Below are 24,789 nucleotides of genomic sequence, written 5' to 3' on the forward strand. Positions count from 1 at the left end.
ATTCATATAAATACAATCCACGTACATAACTATCAATGTTGCCTTTAGAAGACTCGTACATATATCAAATTACAATAAAACCCCATATGCATAACTCACACACTTAAGTTCCTACAACTCCCCTTCTAATTGCCATAAATATTCATCGAGGTCTACTTGGAGTTGAGAATGAATTTCATGGTCTCGAATACATTAATGGGTTTCAATGAACTCCGTAAATTCATTTGTGCGCTCCCGTGACAGTTGAATAGTAGGATTGTCAAATTGTCAAATTCATTTGTACGTGTGGTTCCGTAAGTATTGTTCTCGTAAAAGTATTGCCAAATTTTCTCCCAAAATGTTTCAGCCTTTTGGTCAGTACCTTGCACGGCATCCATGCTAATGTTAAGTCATGCAGAGACAAAGAGGTTGTCCTCATCTACACTGAAGTTGCCACCACATTTTGTTGGATTAGAGGTGACAATTTCAACAGCCGGAAAAGACTCTTGGATGGGGATTGAAGTATTTTGAGACCCACTTAAAAATGGTACCACAAAATCAAAATCCATTTGTAAGATATTAGCATATCGTGTTATGTCTTCTTGTGTATCCATCCCTTTTAAATAGGGAACTTAAAACAGTTAGTGTATGAAGTCAATTAAAGCCAACTCACAAAGTCAAAGAGTTCAAGTATTTGTGATAAGTGATTACTACAATTATAAATTCAAACTTAACCAAATTTACCAAAGTTGAACACAACATATCTGCATAATATATTTGCAAATATAACTTAAAATATAACTCAATATAACACAGAAATACTAGCCATTTACACAACGAAATATTAATAGAATACAACAGCAAATATAACTCAAAATATACTCTGCATAATATATCTGCAAACACAGCTCATACATAGCCAACATGTACAAATGGAAATCAAATAAAATCATAGAGTTGAACACAACAAAAACCACTGGTAGAACCTTTGCATACATGTTAATTTGTTGAAGAAAAATCAGTACACAAGAACACCGATTATCTAATAAAATTGGGATTTTGGTAATTGAAATTGAACTTGAGCAAACTTTCTGAAGATGCTAATCCGACAGAGACCGAAAACCCTTCGTGATGAAGCTGAATCCCACCTCTACAAACATCGACAACAATTCTTTGATCAAAACCCAAACCCAAACACAAGCTGAATCCCCCTTTTTCTTGCAGAAAGAGAAAAGAAACATAAACACAAAAAATTGAATACATTGATCAAAACCCACCTTTTGATTTTGATTTGACTTGAGAGACAAACGGAGCTTCGTTTTGAGCAAAATATTTATCCAAACCCATAAACCCTTGAGAACCCTTGAGAATCTTGGTTTGAAGAGAGAGTGATGGAGTGAAAAGTTAAATGGGTATCTAGAGAGTTGGTGTTGGGTTTATGAGATGAGTGAATCGGTAAAGGGATTTGGGGATGGATGAGGGTGAATCAGCAGAGGCTTGGTGTTGGGTTTATGAGATGAGTGAATCGGTAAAAGCATTTGGGGATGGGTGAGGGTGAATCGGCAGAGGCAGAGGCTTGGGTTTATGAGATGAGTGACTCGAAGATTTGGGGATGGGTGAGGGTGAATCGGCAGAGGCAAAGGCTTAGGTTTATGAGATGAGTGAATCGAAGGGATTTGGGGATGGGTGAGGGTGAATCGGTAGAGGCAGAGGCTTGGGTTTATGAGATGAGTGAATCGAAGATTTGGGGATAGGTGAGGGTGAATCGGCAAAGGCAGAGGCAGAGGCTTGGTGATAGCGGCTCGGTGATTCAGAGAGGAAGAGTGAGGCTTGGTGACAGCGGTCAGCGGCTTGGTGATTCGGAAGAGAGAAGCTTGACAATGGCGAGAGAGAGAGAGAGGGGATGGAGAAGAGCAAAAACCCGGAGAGAGAGAGAGAGAGAGAGAGAGAGAGAGAGAGAGAGAGAGGATTAAAATATAGTATTGTGTTTTGGCATAGTGCTACAGTACCATCTCACCTTTGAGATGGTACTGTAGCATTATGCCAAAAAAAATTTGGCATTTCTCAGTTTTACACGTCCAGCTGCTAGGTGTGTTTTGGGCTTGAATGCCAAATGGGGCTTGCATTTGGCATATTGCAAGCCACTGTGGATGCTCTTATGTTGTTTGTGGAGAGTGAACCCATCTGGGTCCAGATAATACTGTAAATTCAAGACGGGAGTTGCCAAAATTCGATTAGTCTCTAAAAATCCAATAGCATTGGCAGTTTCTGGTCAAAAAGTCCATCTAAGCCATTTGATTTCGAAGACTTGAGCTTTCTCATTTGTTGGATGTAGTTCCAGTGACATAAACATTATTCTCCTAAGAATGCCACACCATCAGATACCAAATTTCAAGATACCGGGTGGGGTATCTTTTAGAGTAACAACTAAACAGGAGGGGCTGAAATTTTGGTTGAGAAGTTAATCCTCCTAATTTGCTTAGTAGACCTTGAGAAATGCAATAATATGAATATGCATGTTAATAGACATTGAGAGCCATAATCACTATTCTCTCTATTATTGGATTTCAAGCTTTTCACAAACTACATTTGATTATGCATTTAATCATATCTAAAGGGGTGGACGTGGAGATGATTTATGTGTTACAAAAGCCATAGATGTTTTGAAGTTGCAGGAAGTAACTTCACTCCCAAGACATTCAATTGCATTCTCATGTCCTATACAGGCTAATTTATAGGATTTAACTATACCAATCACTGCTATCATAAACTCAAAGATAAAGCCAGTTATCACCTAAGAAATCAGTAATACTCCTATGTGTGGAACTCAATAAAGAAAATCAACTTTGGTTAAAACATTTACAAATGTCCTCCAAGCTACCCATCATTATGCAGACGTTCCTCTCAAATATAGCGAAGACTTTCAAACCCAAATACCATACCATTTAATGCAAACAGCAATATACCAATCACTAATTTGGAAATCATAATCATTGTCCAATTCATAATTTCACACTATGAAAGGGTAAAGCAGTAACCAGATGTAAAATTCACACTGTCACTGCCATTAGCAAGTCAAAATATAAATTCAATATGGTGAAAGAGGATCCAAGCAGATTTTAAACAATGAACCTAATACATGTTTGACAGGTAGCTTTGCTAAGATGTTAAGGACAATGTCTTGTGGGTGATGGTGAGGAGGTTGTCTTGTTTGGGACATGTTTAGAGGGGAGAGTAAAGACTAAACACTAAAGATTGAGTAAAGTAGTTTGTTGTTGTTGTTGTTGTTGTTGTTGTTTAGTTTAGGAGGGCACAGGTCCTACATTTGAAGGGTGTAGATTGCTAGATTGTCTACTGAGCACTTTAACTTCCTGGACCTCTGGCTCTGAGTATAATCCTTCACAGCAGGTGAAAAAAGAAGAAGCAAAAATACAATTTTTGGTGACGATATTTTCAAGTTGTAACCAATTTGCTTGATATATTTTAGTAGCAATGAAATTGGTTCAGTTATTTTTAACTTGCAATCTATTTATTAGTCAATGTTATTTTCAATTTTTGATCATTTTAAGTCTAAATATGTAGTTTTTTTAATTTCTAAGTTGATATTTGTGTATCGAGTTAGGGATTAGTAAATTTAATTGTGTTTTGTTGTCAAATAAGCACAAAAAAAGCTATAATTTGATAATAATAAAAAACTAAATTGATTGCAACTCGAAAGTAATTACGGTCGATATATTTTGGTAGCAATGAAATCAGTACAATTATTTTTCACTTGCAGTCTTTTATTAGTCCATGTTATTTTCAATTTACAGTCATTTTGGGTCTAAATATGTGGATTTTTTTAAAAAAAATTTCTGAGTTGATATTTGTGTATTGAGTTAGAGATTAGAAAATTTAATTGTGTTTTGTTGCCAAGTAAGTACAAGAAAAATTGTGATTTGACAATAATAAAGACCAAATTGATTACAACTTGAAAGTGATATTTTTCAAGTTGCAGTAAATTTGGTCAATATATTTTGATAGTAATGAAATTAGTACAATTATTTTTAAGTTGCCCGTCTATTTATTAGTCCATTTTTCAATTTTTAGTTATTTTGAGTCTAAATATGTCGTTTTTTTACAAAAAAAAAAAAATTCTGAGTTGATATTTGTGTATCTGGTTAGAGATTAGTTAATTTGATTATGTTTTGTTTCCAAGTAAGCACAAGAAGGAACAAAACAAAATTAACTGCTATCAAAAGTCTAACGGAAACTTTCACTGAACACAAGTCACATAAAAAAAAATTACCAAAAATGTAGACACCAAATTTGTATTTTCAAAAAAGTAAAAAAATAATAATAATATATATATATATATATATATATATATATATATATATATGAAGAAGAAGAGAGAGATAAAAATTCTCCCATTTATCTATCTATTGTGACAGAATCACAGAACTACAGAGGACAGAGCCAGTAACAGCGCATTATCTCTCTCTCTCTCTCTCTCTCTCTCTCTCTCTCACAAAGCCATGATCGTCTGCGTCGCCGTCGTCGGCCACCAGGTAAACCCTTCTCCTCCACTAATCTCTCATTTTCCGTACACACCCCCAAAAAAAAAACAGAACAAAATCTCATATTTCCTTTAATTTCGACAGAACAATCCTCTGTACATACAAAGCTTCACGGAAGCTGATGATGCTCTCAAGCTCCACCACATCGTACACTGTTCCCTCGACGTCGTCGACGAACGAGGTAAACCCATTTCCCACAATCCGGTTTCACTTCTCGGATCGGATCCGGGTGGTCTTTTTTTTTTTTCCAATTGTGTAATCGATTAAATTGACCATTTTTTTATTATTGTTTTTTTAATTTCAGTGAACAATCCGAAAAAATCTGGACCAACTCTCAATGAGACATTTCTGGGTCTTCTTTATCCCACTGAAAATTACAAAGTGTGAGTGTTTTTTTTTTTTTTTTTTTTTTTGAAGTATGAAAATTTTGTGAATGATTTTTTTTTTTAATGTACAATGATGTTGTTTTTGAAGGTATGGGTATCTGACTAATACTAAGGTGAAGTTTATATTGGTGACAACGGATCTAGATGTCCGAGACGCCGATGTTCGAAATGTGAGTATTGTGTGGATTATGGAATTTGGTTTATTGAGCAATGTTATGGGTACCAAAATTTAATCGTTTTCACAAATTGCTAATTTGTTAAAGTTATAATTAGAGCAGCATCACTTGCGTGACTTTTATTCTGTACAAATCAGGCAATTAGTGTCACATTAGCAGCTATGAAAAAAATTAGACGGTTTTGTGGGTTTCAATTAGCTCAATTATTAGAGTTCCTTGTTGTTGGATTCGAATATCGCCTACACCAAAAGGAAACCATTTGGTGTTTTGGTATTATGATAAAAAGTAATTAGTTATGATAGAGTGGACACTATAAGGATTAGATATTTGGTTTTGATTTTGAAATCTTGTGCTGCAATGTGAGTGATGGGAGAGTAATATGATCAAGTAATATATAAACGTGTTATGGATTCTGAAAAAGAAAACGGAAAATATTTTGGTTTATTTTGTATAGGAAGAATTGGAAGTAACATAACTAACAATAGCTGGAACTTTGGTGAAGTTTAGAACTTTACAAGTATAGGAAGGTTGGTTTGATATTTAGGGTGTGGTATGAGATGAAAAAAGGGAAATGTGTTTTTTCGTCTTAGAGGCAATAAGGATTTGTTTGGTTCTCATCCTTTTTCAAGTTTTAGTCTAGTGCCTTGAATAGGAATGAGGTGATATCTTTGGAAAAGAGAGATATTTGGGTCTTCGATACATTGTTGATAAGTTGTAGGTCGGTCCAATTCCTTGAGGGTGCTTTCCTGGAAATCTTTGTAGGTAGCCTGTGTTGCCAATTTGACCTGACTAGGTAATTTGAAATTAGATAACGCAGTAGAGGGTTTTGACATGTTTATAATGCAGGAACCTTCTGTAGTACAAAGGTTATGATGATAGTGAAGCAACTTTGCACCTTTACTGCCTCAATCAAGATAAATTTTATTCTGACCTTTGGTTGTGTTAGGTACAAAATTAGTTAAATTTGGATTGGTTGTAGTGGATATACACAACTTTTAATCCGGCTAAGCTCCTTGTCTAGAGAATTCCATTTATTGTAGAAAACTGGTTCTTAAGTAAGACTTTTGAGTATCTCTTGGTGAGAAATGAACATGTTCTCTTCATGTGGCCTAGGTTGGTAATTTATAAATTTTCATTTCAAATTTTCTTGTCATTGTTGGTTCACTTTGAAAAATGTTGGTAGCTGCACATTTATTTTATGTTATTCTAAGTTGGTACTTGCTAGGTGATGAACAAACAAAATCTTGTATAATAGTGCGTATATTATGTTTATATAAGTTGCTTGATATGTCTATTTATAGATAGTAGGTTTTCTGGCCTCATCAGCCACTTGTTCCATAATGTAGTGGTTGCCACTTTTGTTCTTGCTTAAAGTTAATTTTGAGTAATATCCTTCCAAGGTTTAAATATTTTTTATTATGTTTGCTGCTGCTACTCATACTGTGGTCTTCAGCCAATGAACTTTTGCTCAAATGACGCTCTCTTTCCTTGTAAGAGCAAGGTGGAAGGTGGGAAATTATCAATTCAAAACCCACTAGTTGCATGTGTGACTTATCAATAAAAAAGAAAAAAGAAAAAAGAAAACTGTAGTCTTTATCTCTAACATAATTTCAATAACGTCTACTTGTTCCTGATTTGACATTTTTGTGGAATATGCTGTACAGTTTTTCAGGAGGTTCCATGCTGCATATGTAGATGCAGTTTCAAACCCATTTCATATGCCAGGTAAAAAGATAACGTCCAGAACTTTTGCCGAAAGGGTCAGCACCATAGTCAAATCTTTTGGATTGAGCTCAGCTGGGTGAATAACTGCTGCCACTGTCCAAACTAAACTTTCATGAATCTTCCTTTTGTGAAGCTGGTTGAATTTTTTTTTTCTTCTTCTTATGTACTCTTGTTTTTGCCTAGGATTTGGGTTTTGGTAATCATCCATGTGAATCTTAGAAAATTTTTAGAGATTGTAACATTTATCCTTATATAAAACTTCATTCTGAGTGATACTGGAGATAGAAACAAGTGATCGTATTATTTCTTGTTACCTTGCAGGTTGAAATGATCCTTTTTCAGTTAATACTTGCTCATATTATTTGGCTTAATTTGCTTTCACAGAAAATAAATACAGGATTGGACTTTATTTATGTTGTTTGTGGAAAAGTGAGCCCATCTGGGTCCAGATAATACTGTAAATTCAAGATGGGGAGTCCCCAAAATCTGATTATTAAGTTTCTAAAAAACCAATAGCATTGGCAGTTTATGGTAAAAAACTGTCCATCTCAACTATTTGACTGCCTATCATTGCTATCACAAACTTGAAGATAAAGCCAATTATCACCTAAGAAACCAGTACTTCTATCATTGTATGCAACTCATTAAAGAAATATTAATGGATCAATTTTGATTAACATTTGCAAATGTTCTCCAAGCAACCCATCATTATGCAGGCGTTACTTTCCAACCTAGCAAAGAATTTTAACCCAAAGATCATACCATGTAATGCGAACGGCAATATACCAATCACCGAATTTGCAAATCATAATCATTGACTAAAACCCACACTATGAAGGAAAACGTGGTATATGTATGTAGAAATTTACCATGTCACTGCAATCGGCAAGTCAAAATATTCATTATATATATTTTTTCATTTTTGGTAATTGATACTAGGGGTGGCAATTCGTGTTCGCGTGTCGGGTTCGTGTCGTGTCAAGTCATGAGTATTCGACTACATAGGTCAACACTAACCCGACCTGTTTATTAAACGGGTCAAGATTTCTCAACCCTAACACGACCCATTTATTAAACGGGTCAGTCGTGTCGACCTGTTTATCAGATTTTATCAAAATGAAAAATAAAAATTAATGAAAAAACAAACAAATAAATATTTTTAATATAAAATTCAGAACTAACGAGTAACTGCATCACAAATAATCATTCAAAATTAAAGCATATCCCAATATCACAAATAATCAATCACAATATGTCAAAGAAAATAAATCACAACAACTAATAAGTTTATATACCTAGAGTTTGAAGGGTATATTGGTAAAATATCATTTAATTAAACGGGTCAAACGGGTCAAACAGGTTCTATGTGTTCAACACTAACCTAACCCATTTATTAAACGGGTTAGTCGTGTCAACCCGAATATGACACGAACCTGTTAAGCCTTAACCCATAACCTGCTAATTTCGTGTCGTGTCGTGTCGGGTTCGCGGGTCGTGTCAAATTTTGCCACCTCTAATTGATACCTCAAATTGCAAATTTTGATAAGTGTTTACTGTACGCTCAGCTTTTTAAAAATGTATTATCAAGAAACTTTTACTAAATACTCTACTTTTAAAAAAAACACAATTTCTTATTGCACTTTTTAAAATCACAACTTTTCAAAAAACCACAGTTTTAAAAGTTTAACCAAACTCACCCTAAAAGTGAGAGGGAGAATACATATGTCCGATACTTATACTTATGAGATAATTATTCCCTATTCTCTTTATTATTGTGAGACGCGCTAAAACTGAAAAGGAGAATGCATATATCTGACATTTTATACCTATAAGATAATTGTTCTTTAGGAGAATGCATATATCTGATATTTTATACCTATGAGATAATTGTTCTTTATTCTCTACTTTTGACAAGTTTTGAACATACATTTCAAACAAATGTAGAGGGGTGGAGATGATTCAGATGCATGAAGTAATTGAACCCTTGTTGAAACGGTGAAATACCGAGATCCATGTAATACAATATTGAAATTCTGAGATACATTTAACACAATACTTGACTCACAGGACATTCGATTGGTTGTATAATTGTATAATGCATATGCATGTTATGACCATTGCAGCTAAAGACATGGCAGAGCAATCACACAAGCAATAGGAGCATGAGACAGCAAACCAGTGGCGAAGCCAGGAATTTAGGTTAGGGGGGGCAAGATTAAAAGACAAGATTAAAAGTAAAAAACTAATCTAAAAAAATTAATCAATACTAAAAACAAAATAAATAAGCAACTATATGCTAATGTAATTGTCATATAGAATCTAACATAAAATGTAAACTTTAATTTGGCTTTTCACACTTAGCTTAATTTACTTAATTGTCCTCGAAGATTTTTCATATTTTGAAACCGCTACATGATTTTTTCACACTCAATAGTCTTAAATATATCTTTCTAAACAATTATTCATCCATTGATCTCCCATTCGATTATGTAGTCGATTTTTAATTATGTTCATTGCTGAAAAAACTCTTTCAATAATAGTTGTTACAACTGGTAAGATCAATGCCAAGGTCACTAATGAGTAAACCAATAAATATGAAACATCCTTTTTCATTTCTACCATTTTTTCAACAAGCTGTCCAATTCGTTTAAGTGCTAAATGCTTTCAAAAACTCTAAGGTTCAAATTGAAAGAGATTGGTATCAAAAGAATTTTTATTTATTTATTTATTTATTTATTTTTAATGTGAGGCATCCTTTACTCCTTTATATTATATATATAGAGTCCTATAAGTATTAGTATTAGGTTGTGTAATTCCTTTTTATTTTGGCAGTACGATCCTCTTTTTTTTTTTTTAATCAATTAGGCCAGCCCCATTGCCCTATGATTTCTATTTCCTTATGTCGGCACCATTCCCCTATGATTCCTATTTCCTTATATATGGCAGTAGGATTTGCATCTTCTGTATAACTACAACCTAATCTCTTTTGTTCGGGGGGGCATGGGTGACATACATACCATATTAGTTCCCAAAAAAAATTGAAATTTCAGGGAGGCACCTGCCCCCCCTCCCTCCGCCCCTGCAACAAACCCAAGCGTATCAGGTTAGCTCCTTACCAGTCTAATAATTTGAGGTTCAATCAGATTAGTTAGTGATGGGGTTATCTCATTGTGGCCTATTTATGTAAGTGGAATGCATAACGAGGAGAATCGAGAAGAATTAAAAAAAATCAAGGAGAATTCAGAAGATTAGTCATCTCAAATTTGACTATCAACCCTTCCATTATTCTTTAAAAAAATTCAGGAAAGAACAATGCAACTCTTTAAAGAGGTGGAATAAAGAAAATAGTAATTGAGCAACTTTGACTTAAAACACTTCAAATGTCCTCCCAGCAAAGAGTTTTAAACCAAGGACTATATACCATGAATTACATTACAGCAATATACCAATCACCAATTTGCAAATTACAGGCATTGACCAACCAACCCACACTAGGAAGGGTAAAGCAGAAAATGCTCGATTTCCGCCTTGAGAAAATCTAAAACATTCACTTTGTAACCGCCACCAACAACAAAATGCTAAGAGGAACAGGTGAAATTTCAGATTATACTTCAATATGGTGACAGAGAAGTTGGTCAGATTTTAAACAATTAACCTAAGAAACTGCCATCAACAACATACCATTCAAAGGAAAAGACGAAACTTCAGAATATAATTCAGCATGGCAAAAGAAAAGTCAGATTTTAAACAATGAACCTAAGATATAAAATAAATTAAACGAAAGGTCTAATAATGATCTAAAAACCAGTAAATGAGAGCATGTTGCCAGAGAATTCCAAAGAGATGAAAACTTGATGGAAAACATTGCACAAAGAATTAAAGTGCCTTTTGCGTATTACTTTGCAATCAAAACTCATCATCATCCTCCTCAGCAATGTGCTTTGCAAGCTCTTGCTCCTGCTGTTGTCTCTCCCTCCTCTTTTCAGCACATTCTTTCTCTTTATGAGAATTTGGTGGAAATCGAAGTGCACGCACTGCCTCATTATGCATATTGAGGCAAAAAGCAATCCTTGAGTTAAATGCAAATTGAGGCTCATTTGTAGAGTAGATATCCCCAGTCTCCTTTGATACCATCCATCCATTTGCATGATCTATTGTGGCATCAATTGCACCATCTCGGATTGCCTTTGATACAATACTCTCAGCATCGGCAACAGGGTTTGCAGAGTCCAGTCTCAGCTTCTTTGCAACATCAACCAGAGAGACACGGGAATAAGATATGCTGATGTTGCGTAGCCCAGTCCTTATGACATTGTGCCGCAGCCTAACAATCAAATTATGGGTCCGGTCTGAATTGAAAGTATCTGAAAACTTCTCAGCAACATTCCTGAAGAGCTCCAGATCACCAATTCGTACTGCCTGATAAATACATATTGCCTTTCTCAATATAAGCAGCAAAAGCTCATGAACCTAACTGGAGAGTTGATCCCTGAGAGGCTATATATCAGGCCTAACAGAGTTGACTGCCAGGTGTCATGCTAGAAATTATCGAAGTAAATTGACAAGCCAAAAAACTGTAGTCTTTAGCCACATTCTGCATGGCATGTGATCTACATTTATAATTTAGTTTACTATCTTGACTAAGAAAACATAAAAGAGTATCCTCAAAACAATTTTTTTTTTTCCTTTTATTTTTAAACTCTTTCTTTTAAAGCTAAGAGAAGACAATCATAAAATTACAATTTCTCTAACCTTGTTCTCTACTGTGCTATCAATAGGTACTAATTAAAAAACCGATGCTTTGGGTTGGTTCAGGATCTGAATTTGATTTTGAATCAGATAAACATTATCACGAAAAATAATATCTGATGATTTGAACTCAAATGTTCCTGTCCATATTAGTTGTCCATATTCATAAACCCAACTTTTAAGGGATCATCATTTACTGCTTTATCTATTTCACACAGCACAAATTTTCCATAATTATCCTTAAAAACTCTTTGAAAATTTCAAAAAGGCACAGCCTTAGGTAAATTTGGAAAGTTATATCATTTCCTCATTTTAGAATGTGGACATCTTTTGTGGAACATCTCCTTAAAAAAAATGGACAAGATGGAGGAGAATTATTTTTAAGATTTAATTACAGCCAGTAATCAGATTCAATACAGACTAAGGTAGACTAGAATCAATTCAATTTCAAATGATATTACACATTACTAATGACTTTTTATATATTTAAAAATGATAATCTTTACTTATGAAAGTTTAGATTTTTATTTAAAAAATTAATTTCTATTAGTATATTAATTGGATGTCATTGTATCTGCATTCTGCACTTAGTTCAACCTGCTGACAGCCCTATTCTATTATGGAAAAATTAAATGAATAACTGAAGTCGGGGGAACCTAGACTTACATTTGTCAATTCAAAATATGGCCTCAAAGCATTCTCCATGCCTTTCTGCATAAAAACAGTCCTCTCAGGAATTTCTCCTAGCAGTAAACGAACAATGATTGCCCACTTGTTACATTGAACTCGAAAACCAAGTGCTGCAACAGGGGCTTTCCGAGCAGCTTGCAGGAGGGATTCCTTTGCATCTGTATACTCCAACTGAATCGTCCTGATCTTTCCTAGGTAGAATAGGTAGCGGCAGAACTGCAAGAGATAACAGTCAGTTTCAGAATGTGCAGCTTGTAAGTGGAACACCTTTTTTTCTTTTCTATTTTTTTAACCCCGGACATATTACAGGTATTTAGGGCAGTTTCCCTGAGTTAAAACATGAGGAAGAACATATAAGGATGCCCCTTAATCATGTACTGGCTGTGTGTGACGATTAGCCCTCACACACATGAATTTCTAAAGTGATAACCCATTTTGCATGGCCCAGCTTACAAGTGAAACATTTTAAAATGGAAGCCACAATCACTGCTCCATCAGTGAGATTCGAAAGAAAGAAACCCTTCCATTTCCCTACTCAAAAGAAAGAAAATAAAAAGTTCTTCACTCTCATCTGTAATTTTTCTACAGCAATCAGATCTTGTCCATCTATGTTTTGTTTGACATGAACCAAATTTTTAGTAAAAATATTTTCCAATTTCCCTGAAACGTTACAAATCATATTTAAATTTGATGCAAACGTAGTTTACAATATATATAGTAAAGACTAGTGATGGGATTGCAAGGGAGCAAGCATGGCAAAGAGAACAAAAGATTGACCAAGAATGCCATTAAAAGATGTCTTTGATAAGCTATGTCATGTTTATTATCTCTAGCTTAATTGTTCAACCTTTTCAAACAATTACAACCATCACTGGACTGAACCCTAAAAACTTAATATTGTAGTTCCAGATATGCAACTGGTCTTCTCACAGAAATCTCAGCCATATCCTTCATGCCAGTGATCCCAAAGTGAAACGGGCATATAGCTTTAGAGTTAAAACAATTAAGAGTTACCTGCTGATTTGAATGGGCTTCAAATCGAGGTGCCTTTGACCTAAGTTTCTCTGCCTGATCATATAAGTTGTAATGAAGGTAGTTGCGAAGTAGTAGGTTAAGAAGTGTTTCCTGCATCACACCAATATCTGCATATAAGACATTTGTCATATGGACACACATACCCTATCCCTATCATTTACAAATTTACCTGACCCAACTCATCACGGCGCAGGGTTGCAATTCGGTGCAGGGAAAGGAGGTTGCTGTTGATGCACGAATGTCCAAGTTAGTCACAAAATCAATTAGTGTAAGTGAGAGACAAGTTCATTCAATCTAATACATCTCTAGCTCAATGGTAGAGAGAAAATTAAGAGGGTGTTTGGTAGATTAGTTCTAACACATTACACACATTTTCACCCACACGTATATCAACAACACCCAAACAACATAACTCAAACTCCTCTCCCAAATACCCCCTAATTCTTGAGAATCAGCTAGTTGTGACAAAAGAAAACTCACCCTCTAATTTCAGCAAGATCCCCAGTGAGTTCATAGCTAAGAGAATAATAAAAATAGAGCCTGGATGCTAAAACATCAACAGTTCTCCTATTCAGGTTCTTCAATCGGGTAATGCTTGCTGAGGCACAAGCTTTAGCCTGAGAGACATCAATGTGATGTTAAAATCATAATGACTCAAGCTGGGGAAAAATGTTAAAAAAGAAAGGACCTTAGTTATGTTACCTCATTGTATCTCTTCTGATCAATCAGAAATATTAGCACAAGCAAATAGCAGTAAATCTCTAGCTCTGGCAAGGAGTGCTTTGCAACAATTTGAGTCCCAGATGTTGCAGTGTCAACATCCATGTCATGTTCATCCTCCTGTAAAAAATCTTTAACAGTTTTAGTGCTCAAAGCATGAAGAACATTCAACATATAAATTTATACGATGAAATAATACAAACATATTTCATTAGATTTTGGTCCCCTCTGTAGTACATAGGGAGACAATCCTCAACTCAGTATTCCTGTAACTTAAGATGCTCAACAATATCAAATACAGTGGTCTGTAACACTAAAGTCGTTATATTTCTTTAATTTTAAATTATTTTAGAATTTATTAAGTAAACGATGTTTTTGTCTCCTTACTTATAAAAAAAATGATGTTTTTGTCTCCTTTGTTTTTACACGATAATGAAACTATAAGTAAAAGATAATGTGGTAATAGTCACATCTTACACTTTTTTATTATATAAAAATAGTCTCATCTTATACATAAAGGATTAATTATACAGAAATAATCAACTAAGCACCTATCAAAAAAAAAAAACTAAATAGAAGAAGAAAAAAAATCACCTCAATAATAAAGAATAATTTAGTATCCAAATTAAAAGTAGTCATGTATAAACCCAAATCTGAAAGTAATTTAAAACGTGCCAACCTTGGAATTCAATTTCCATAAACCTCCTTTATTTGAACCTCATTCAAATTACCAGTCGTCTACTTGAGAACCATGCTCAAGGGCTGAAAATTGGGCATCATTGTATTTGGCACACACACCGGCACCAATTGATTGGTGGAGTGTAGCAACACATAGAGTAACCATGGGTGTAAAACTGTTAATGGGTCAGTAAAAATTGGACTCCTAGGACTAGCAAAAGTGCACATTCCAACTAGATGCACTGCCATATTGAGTCCAATCAATAAGGTTCATCATCACTGGTATCATAATCACTTGTTCTAATGAGTCAGCATCAAAGGGATACATGTGAGGAAATTCTGGTTGGATGAGGATTGAATGCAATGCTAGACTTGAAAGTCATCATTGAGATAATTTGTTTGCCATTAAACAAGAACAATGTGTAACTAGAACAGTTCTGGAATGAAGGAATGCTACACGTGAACAAGCCTATATCTAATGCTTAAGCTCAACTTATTTATAAATAAATAAACGCTTTTTACCTAGCCATGCCGAGCTATTTATGAATGGCTTGGTCTATTAACAGCCCTATTTTCAATTCCTAATATTTGAATATCAGAATATGCCATGTGTTTCATTGTGCCAATAGGCAATTCCTTTATGCTCACTTATTCACTCTAGAAAAAAATACCGTTCCATAAATGAACATACAATTTACAGAGAACATGAATTACAAAAGGACCCAAACCAACAATGCCCCCAAAATTACCTTGGGAAGATACGAGAACAACCGGCCGTGCAACTCAGATCCTGGGGTGAGAGCGAAATTGAGGAATGAGGCAAGCACAGTTGCATTCAGCTTCCGCCTCAACGCCATGGTAAGCCGGACTACACGCATAATTCGCCGAACCTCTCGGGCATATGCACCAGTCTCAATGAGAGCTGCAATCTCCTTCAAATCTGAACACACACATATATACATAAACAACAAATCTCAAACATGTATGCTACATAAAGTTGCAATTTTTTTTAATAATAAGAATAAAATATAAGAGACTCAAGAAAAACTAAACTTCTATAGGTTGCAGTGCAAGTCCCGGCTAAGTTCATTGTCTCAGAAAACACCAATTTCACAAAATCACAGCAAAATCTAAACTTTAACACGCAATTCCCAGAATATGAGCAATGCAATCAAAACCCAGATCACCAATTTCAGAAATCAGACTGGACAATGGTCTTTCCTTTGGTACATTGTAGCTAAGCTCATTGTCTCAGAAAATCACCAATTTCACAAATCCACAGCAAAGTCTAAACTTTAACACGCAATTACCAATATTTGAACAAAACAAACAAAACCCAGATCGCCAATTTTACAAATTCAATATCATTCATCAGATTTCAGACTATAATGTAAAAACCCAATACCAAAAAAACCAAAACCAAAAATAATTCAAATTAAACAAATATAGGAATATGTATAACTGTATGCAGAGATTGATCTTACGATGGAGAGTTGAGGGAGGAGAGGAAGAAGCTGAGTTGGAGGGAGCTGGGAGCTCCTTCATCTCTACATCTTGGGTCATGTTGAAGAAGCTGTACCAAAAATTTAAAAATTAAAAAAAAAAAATTGTTACTAAATTTTTTTTTTTTGAAATTTTGGGAATATGAAAGAGAAAAAGATAGTGGATTGGATTGAGATTTTGAAAAAAAAAAAAAATCAACCTTGAAAGTGTTGGTGAAGTTGCTTTGTGCTAGGGTAACTTGTTTCTCTACAAGTCTCACAGAGAGAGAGAGAGAGAGAGAGAGGGAGAGAGAAGGAGAAAAGTTAAAACGACAGTGCTTTTAAAAGACGACTTATAAAGTAATAAAAGTTCGTGGGGCTGTAGGAGTAATTTGTTGGGCCTTTTTATGGGCCGATATTGGGCCTTGAGAAAAGGGTAGGATGGGCCAACTATTAGCCCGATTAAAAGCTATATAAGTAAACGACATGTAGTTTTGTAGCTAGGGTGCACACAATGAAGGTAATACACTAGTTGGTTTTTCTTGGATTTATGTGTTGATTTGGGTTCTAAATTTTTCTTTTAAAAAAACTTGGTTTGGGTGTGTTTGAATTGAAATAAATTTTCAATCTGAATAATTAGGCCTAACTCATGCTATTACAAGTTTTTGAAAAGGGTCATGCTAACGAATGCCTTTAGGGCATTGGTTAACAATTCATTTTAGAAAAGTTTTAATATCACTTTTATGGGAAAATAGAAAAAATTGTCAAAATATTAATTGCTTTATTTCATTTTCCTATAAAAACTTTCTTTAAATAGATTATTAATCAATGCCCTTAGGGCATTCGTTAGAATTTCCCTTTTGAAAAATATATGTATTTGAATTCTTTAGTTTGATTTTTTTTGGATACCATTTAAATTAATTTTTATATTTTGAGACTTGTTTGATTAGGTTGGAATATTTGGCTTACTTGTGAAATTGCGATAATTTATTGAATAATGGATAAAATTACTTGAATGAAAGCCTAGATATCACAAAATGGGCATAACTCAATGACCCAACCCAAACTCAATTCAACTTCTATAGGTTGAGTTGGGCTGGTTTTTAACACAAAACAAAAGCTAGTTAAGAAGTTAATTTATTACGTGGTTAATGTAATACTAATCATATATAGTTTTTTTTTCTTTCTAAAATTGAAAATAATATTTTCTCATATATATATATAGCTTAACTAATATGGTCCTTTTTGGTATTAACCAAGGAGCATCATAGCATATGAACCAAGGCTTGACAAAATATTTAAATATGGCTAATGGTTAGAAATGTGCCACCAAACATCCTTTCATTACAATTATTAATTTTTGAAAGGTTCTTTCACTACATTTATTGAAACAATTTTATTGTGATTACATCCTCAAATAAACTATACAATGCTAGATTTGATTATAGCGCTCAAGAAAAGTTGAGCCTCCCACAATCAAAATCTGCTCTCTTCAACAGCAACCCTCGAAGATATGAAGCTAAAAACTTCTCTCTCAAGAAGCTCATAATCTTCCCTTCACTTTGTTGTACAAAACCAGCAAAATAAGATGTAGTGATGAGTTCAAATGCTCTCATTCTTCTCTCTTTGGCATACTTGTTCAACCCCATTTCAATCCTCTCATGTTGCTCCTTGTCTTCTTCACCTTCTTCTTTAGCTTCTTCACTTGGTTCTTTCAATAAGGCTTCAGCCACATATCTAGCTAAGACAACACCATCTTCTAAAGCTGCACCCCCACCTTGGCCAATGTCTGGTGTCATGGGGTGGAATGCATCACCAGCTACACAAACATTGCTTTTGTTGATATTTCCCCACAATAACTCCCATGGACGTCTATATGCTAGCCTGTATGACATAAATCCATCTGGTTCAGTGCTTTCAATGATTGCCCTCAATTGGGCAGGTAGCTTTTCAACTTTGCTTAACACAAATTGCTTGATAGTAGCTGGATTGTCTTGTAACTCTGTCAACGTAAAAATGAACCAGAATAAGTAAGAATGGGGTACAAGTCAGCTAGTCAATAATAAAAGAAACAATTATATTGCCCAACCAAAATCTAATTTTGCCAAAACTTATACTTTTATGGCCTGTTTAGATGGAGGGATGCTGGAAGTATTGTAAAATTGTAGTGTATAATTGATAAAGTGATTTTTTGGGATGGTAAAATAGGATAGAATCGAAAAAATCGTTATGGATGCTCTTAAAGCCCAACCACTTTGCCACCATTGAGTTCACTTCATCACAACCAATCAAAATCTTTCATCCACAAATTGGAACAAAGAATTTTGACATGTCAGACTCAAGAGTTGTCTAATAATGTACATAATACGTTTACAGTTGTCTAATACTGTACATAATACGTTTACAATAAAAAATTGTTCATAATTTTTTACACAATTGCTGAGTTGTCAGATTGTAATTGGTAACATTAAATGACATCAATGGTGGGACTTATAGAACAATAACGTGTCAACTCAACATTTGTGAAAAATATTACGTTTTTAAAATTAGCACTAAGTATATATAGGACGGGAATTTTCATTTTTCCAATAAGTGCACACACCTTGGTTTTGAGGATGGTTCCATCAGAAAGATGCACCAGCTTAAAGAAGCCTGATTCCTCAATGCAGACCACTTTGGAGGAGTACCTAATGGTGCCAGGTGGGAGTTCTTTTGCAAGGGCTTCCAACAACTTCTTCCTTTTTACACAACGAACTTCATGGTTTCCTCTTAGACATCACAACCCAAAGGTACTAGTATTAGAATACTCTCATCATAAAGAATGAACAAGAAAGTCATGAAAAGAGCTATTCAATGATTCATGTAATCTGGCAAGCTAGCATAAGAAGAAACAGTTAGGCTGACACTATAAAATTTTAATGACTTACTTTGCGTGAAATGATGTCTCTGAAGTAGCAAGTCCTGAAATTGAGGATACAACTACTGCCCCGCACATTCAAATCTATTAAAGTCAAATGCATACTATAAGATATGAAGCGTTAAATGTTAGGCGTGTGTGAGTGAAGTTGCATATTGAATTGTAATGAGAAGAGAGAGTGATTAATATAATATAGTTGGATCCAAACTCATAAACTTAAGCCTTTTTAGTTTAAGTGGTGTCCCTAACTCCCCATAGCTTTGATTAAATTGCTTAATATCATTATTTTGTAATTGCATTTATGTACACAATTAATCTAGCCACACAAAATGTCAAGCATTATTCTGCAACTACATTTATGTACACTAGTTCTAGTGACACAAAATCTTTTCACAATTATTGACTTAACTTAGGACACAATAAGTCATGAGTCTTGTAATTTAATTAGCTGACATCTCCTAATATATCTAAAAAAGACATTCTTAGTTCAAATCTCCTCTCCCCCGTTGTAACTAAAAAATTATAAATAAAAAAACCTTAGTACATAATAAAAGTTGTGTCAATAATGAGCTCATATAAAAGTAATGTTGATCTAATCAAAATTCAAGTCTTACTAACTTAACAAATAGTGAAATTTTGTATCCCTAGAATTTATCCCTAAAGCCATGAGCCTTGTACTCAACTGATACTTCATAATTAATATATATAAATTTATAAACGTAGAGAGCTCATGTGGGAATGTATGAGGTCCTGTCATGTAGCGCTCTAAGCTCCCATTTAGTTTTTTAAACCTTTTTCATTAAGTTCTTAAACTATTACCTAATAACTTATAGTAACTTATTTTTACTATTAGTTATTAATATGGGCTCAGTTGATAATTAGATCAAACAAATGTAATTCTCTAAAAACAAATAACTACTTTTTCAAAATAGACAAAGAGCCCAAGCCCAGCCATTATGATTTATGACACAAGTTTGAACTCCCCACCCATGTGTAACTCAAAACCTACAAGGTCTGACCCAGCCCTACAGTTGTGTACATCAAAGTTTAAACTTCTATGTTTGCCGTTTATCCTCAAAAAAGGTTAAAACTGTGTGCAGCTAAAATTTGTATTATTAAGTGGATTATAAATATTTAAGATAGTAATTAGTATTTAGAGTGTAGACTGTGGAGTGATTTATTTTTATCTTTTTTTTTGTATGGTACTTTACTTTGAAGAAATAAAGTATTGGGTAAATTTTTTTTTTTTTACATTTTTTTTGTAAATTTTATATTATTAAATAGATATAAATATTTAAGATAGTACTTAGTATTTAGAGTGTGGATTGTAGAGTGATTTAACTTTATCTTCTTCTTTTTTTTCTTTTTGTATTATACTTTAATTTCAAGAAATCAAATACTGAGTAATTTTTTTTTTTTTTTTGTAAATTTTATATTATTAAGTAGATCATAAATATTTAAAATAGTAATTAGTATCTAGAGTGGGAACTAGAGTGATTTATCTTTATCTTCTTCTTATTTTTTTTCTTTTTTGTATAGTGTTTTATTTTCAAGACTATGGAGTGATTTATATTTATTTTTTTATTTTTTTTTGTCTCTTTCTTTTTGTATGATACTTTACTTTGAAGAAATCAAGTACTCAGCAATTTTTTTTAATTTTTTTCTTTTGTAAATTTTAATTATTAACTAGATTATAAATATTTAAGATAGTAATTAGTATTTAGTATTTAGGATGTGGATTGTGAAGTGATTTATTTTTATCTTTTTCTTTTTGTATGATACTTTACTTTCAAGAAATCAAGTACTAGGTAAATTTTTTTCCCACTTTTTTTTTTCTTTTGCAATTTTTTTTATTAAGTGGATTATAAATATTTAAGTTAGTAATTAGTATTTAAAGTGTGAATTGTACACTGTGGAGTGATATTTATTTATTTATTTTTCTTTTTCTTTTTGGATGGTACATTACTTTCAATAAATAAAGTATTGGGAAAATTTTTTATTCTTTTGTAAATTTTATATTATTAGGTGGATTATAAATATTGAAGATAATTATTAGTATTTCGAGTGTGAACTGTGGAGTGATTTATCTTTATCTTTTTTTTTGTATGATACTTTACTTTCAAGAAATCAAGTACTAGGTAAATTTTTTTTTCTTTTGTAAATTTTATATTATTAAGTGTATTATAAATATTTAAGATAGTAATTAGTATTTAGAGTGTGGACTGTGGAGTGATTTATCTTTATCTTATCTTTTTTTTTTGTATGGTACTTTACTTTCAAGAAATAAAGTATTGAGAATTTTTTTTTTCTTTTGTAAATTTTATATTATTAAGTGGATTATAAATATTTAAGATAGTAATTAGTATTTAGAGTGTAAACTGTGGAATGATTTATCTTTATCTTTTTTTTTTTCCTTTTTGTATGTTACTTTACTTTCAAAAAATTAAGTACTGGGTAGTTTTTTTTTTAATTTTTTCTTTTGTAAATTTTGTATTATTAAGTAAATTATAAATATTTAAGATAGTAATTAGTATTTAGAGTGTGAAATATGAAGTGATTTATCCTAAGTTTTTCTTTCTTTTTTGAATGGTACTTTACTTTCAAGAAATCAAGTACTGAGTGGATTTTATTTTATTTTTTTAAATTTTATATTAGTAAGTGGATTATAAATATTTAAGATAGTAATTAGTATTTAGAGTGTGAGTTGTGAAGTGATTTATCTTTATTTTTTTTCTTTTTATATGGTACTTTACTTTCAAGAAATCAAGTACAAGGTAAATTATATTTTTTTCATTTTTAAATTTTATATTATTAAGTGAATTATAAATATTTAAGATAGTAATTAGTATTTAGAGTGTGGACTGTAGAGTGATTTATCTTTATCTTTTTTTTTTCTTTTTTTTTCCCCTTTTTGCATGGTACTTTACTTTCAAGACATGACATTTTTTTTCACATTTTTTTTTCTTTTGTAAATATTATATTATTATGTGGATTATAAATATTTAATATAATAATTAGTTTTTAGAGTGTGGAGTGATTTATCTTTTTTTTTTTGTATGGTACTTTATTTTCAAGAAATCAAGTACTGGGTAATTTTTTTCACTTTTTTTTTTGTAAATTTTATATTATTAAGTGAATTATAAATATTTAAAATAGTAATTAGTATTTAGAGTGGGTACAGTGGAGTGATTTATCTTTAATGGCTAGTGATAGATCATGTTCTAGGACTAATGCAGTAAAATTATATAATATTTCTACCATCACTTGCCACAAAAACTATACAAGGGAGAATTCTGATAGCTTGGGAGTACCTGTAAAGTCCCAAGGATGTTGTGAGGCCCAGCTCCCACAATCACAACATCTACAGCTATTTCCATGATGCTTTTATGCTCTGTTCTTAAAGAAAAGATTTGTAGAAAAGTATAGTATAGATAATGTAAGAGAATTGAGATGGGATAAAAAGCAAGGACAATCCCATTGATGACAATATCATGTCGTGCACGTTGATTGCCTAAACACTGGTTTTTGTTACGTATAGGCTTGAATAGTTGAATGCAAATGTTAGGCTTGAATGGTTATGTCACTCTCAAAATTGTGATGGGTGTGATTAGTCAAAACCCTTGTCTCTTTAGCACCTTAATTTACGCACGTATGTTTGAATGAGTTTGTTTTGATCAAGTTACTTTGCTTAAAAAATAAATTATACTTGAAAATTTTTTAAGACACAACCTAGTTACCATAACATAGGTCTTCTGTCTTTGGAATTGGTTATCAGAACGAGGAATTTGATTTGATTTTCTTAAGGTTTAGGGGCTTTGTAATTAGAACCTTTTATTTTAGTTGAAAAACCCAATTAATAAAATTAAATTTGTGTGTGATGGTCATTCCTCAAGTATAAGTGCTTGTGGGGTCAGGGGTGTGGGAGGTAAGAGTTCGAGTTTGAGTTGGAGTTCAAGTCTCCAAGAGGGAGTTTCACACAAATATACACTTAGATTAAGTTAGAGTAGAATTTCTATTTTATACGTAAAAAAAAAAAAAAAAAAAAAATTCAAATAAAAAAATTTGCCAAGAATTAGAAACTTTTTTTTTTTTTCAATGTTGAGTTGTCAATATAATATAACATATCAAGCAAAACAAAAAATGACAATCAATATATTAAAACGAAAAGAGGAATTAAATTATTGCAATTATTGCATTTTCTTTTGATATTTCTCAGGATTCAGATTGAAGAGAAAAACTAGATATTTTACAACAGCATCATGCATATATAGCAATATCTATATTCTATAAGATTGCATTTAAGAAATGGTAAGCTTCCCACAATCAAAATCTCAGCCATTTTCAACGTGAAACCTGATAAATCCAAGCAAAGCATTATCTCTCAAGGTCATCACATTCCCGTGACTCTCCTGTATAATAAAACCAACCAGATAAGACAGTGATGAACTTCATACTTCTCCGTGCCCTCTCTTTTGCATACTTCTTCATTTATTGAATAATGTATTAAATCACTTAAATGAAAGCCCAAAATTTTAATTATAGGTTGACTTGGGCTGGTTTTTAACACAAGATAAAAATTAATTAAGAAGTTGATTTATTATGTTGTTAAGGTAACGCCAACCATATTTATTGTACAATTTGTATGCTTTTTTTTTTTCTTTTGTATATTTGAAAATAATTTTAACATTTTCTCCAATATTATATACTATATAAAAGAAGTTGGGTAATTTTTTAGATAAGAAAAAACAACTTATTTGATCTTATCAAATATTGTTAGCGTTTTTCTAAAGTTAAAAAAAAAAAAAAAAAAAAACAATTGTTAGTGTTTTAATAAAACAAGCAACCTATGTTCATATCAACTTCATTGTTTTTTTGTTTTTTTGGTCTTTTACAATTTCAATGGCTTAATTGCTTTTACCAATATATATATATATATATATATATATATATATATATATATATATATATATATATATTAGTTCTATCCTATTTGATTTTACATTTGGTTGATAGTATTTTGATAGACATAATAGTATATTTACATTTTCTTAAAAAAATTCTATCCTATTTGATTTTATGTTTTGTTGATATGTTATTAGCAAATTTTTTAAAATTTTAAATTTAGAGCTCTTTTGTTCTTATCCAACTTATGTTATAGGATTTGAAATGAAACAGCCACATTAGCATCAACTCAAGATTTGTTTTGCCTCTAAACAACAAAGCCACCTAAGTGCTAAAGTATCTTTCAAGAGTTCCACTTGCAATTATATAGGAAAAAACTGCTACCTAATAAAGTTTTTTTAATAAATTTAGATTTAGAGTAAGTATTCTCAACTATAATCCTAAAAATTGGATTGGACTAGTCGGTTCAACTAAAAACTGGACAATATAATGCTGTAAAAATTGTAAATATTGGTGGTTCAATTGGTATAAATTGGGAACCATACCCTTTTTTTGGTTCTATGATTGTTTCGGTTTTTAAAACCATGGTTCTTTACCAAATCTTTTTTTTTTCTTTTTTTCTTTTTTTCCATTTTTAAGTAAGTGCATCAAACGGACCAATTTGGGTTGAATGGACTAAATTGGACCAAAGTGGACGAAACAGACTGAATTGGATTGAAAGGATCAAAGTGGACTGATTTGGACCAAAATAGACCCAATGAACGAAAGTGGACTGAAATAGACGAATATGAA

At 32.6% G+C, this 24,789-nt stretch overlaps 2 protein-coding genes and 1 pseudogene across 3 annotated transcripts; 1 reads left to right on the plus strand and 2 right to left on the minus strand.

Annotated features, from left to right (window-relative positions):
- The first annotated feature begins 4,360 nt into the window (after positions 1-4,360).
- On the plus strand, positions 4,361-7,171 carry LOC142641982 (uncharacterized). 2 transcript variants are annotated; one of them, XM_075816315.1, is made up of 5 exons: positions 4,361-4,529; positions 4,623-4,719; positions 4,843-4,921; positions 5,013-5,094; positions 6,765-7,171. In XM_075816315.1, the coding sequence occupies exons 1-5, from the start codon at positions 4,497-4,499 to the stop codon at positions 6,903-6,905; spliced, it is 432 nt and encodes a 143-aa protein (XP_075672430.1). In that variant the 5' UTR covers positions 4,361-4,496; the 3' UTR covers positions 6,906-7,171. The 2 variants fall into 2 exon arrangements, with proteins under 2 accessions (XP_075672430.1, XP_075672431.1); XM_075816316.1 differs by lacking the exon at positions 6,765-7,171 and adding an exon at positions 6,554-6,735.
- Positions 7,172-10,566: 3,395 nt separating this feature from the next.
- On the minus strand, positions 10,567-16,515 carry LOC142643488 (putative 26S proteasome non-ATPase regulatory subunit 3). The gene is made up of 9 exons (XM_075818144.1): positions 16,400-16,515; positions 16,182-16,270; positions 15,447-15,637; positions 14,002-14,139; positions 13,780-13,916; positions 13,469-13,523; positions 13,279-13,389; positions 12,241-12,480; positions 10,567-11,244 (listed from the first exon to the last, which is right to left on the minus strand). The coding sequence occupies exons 2-9, from the start codon at positions 16,258-16,260 to the stop codon at positions 10,732-10,734; spliced, it is 1,464 nt and encodes a 487-aa protein (XP_075674259.1). The 5' UTR covers positions 16,261-16,270; positions 16,400-16,515; the 3' UTR covers positions 10,567-10,731.
- A 1,105-nt stretch (positions 16,516-17,620) lies between these two features.
- LOC142644498 (monooxygenase 2-like) lies at positions 17,621-19,173 on the minus strand (annotated as a pseudogene).
- Between the last annotated feature and the right edge of the window lie 5,616 nt (positions 19,174-24,789).

This window comes from Castanea sativa, chromosome 7 (genome assembly GCF_040712315.1).
Source record: "Castanea sativa cultivar Marrone di Chiusa Pesio chromosome 7, ASM4071231v1".
In the NCBI taxonomy this organism is placed as follows: Eukaryota; Viridiplantae; Streptophyta; class Magnoliopsida; order Fagales; family Fagaceae; genus Castanea; species Castanea sativa.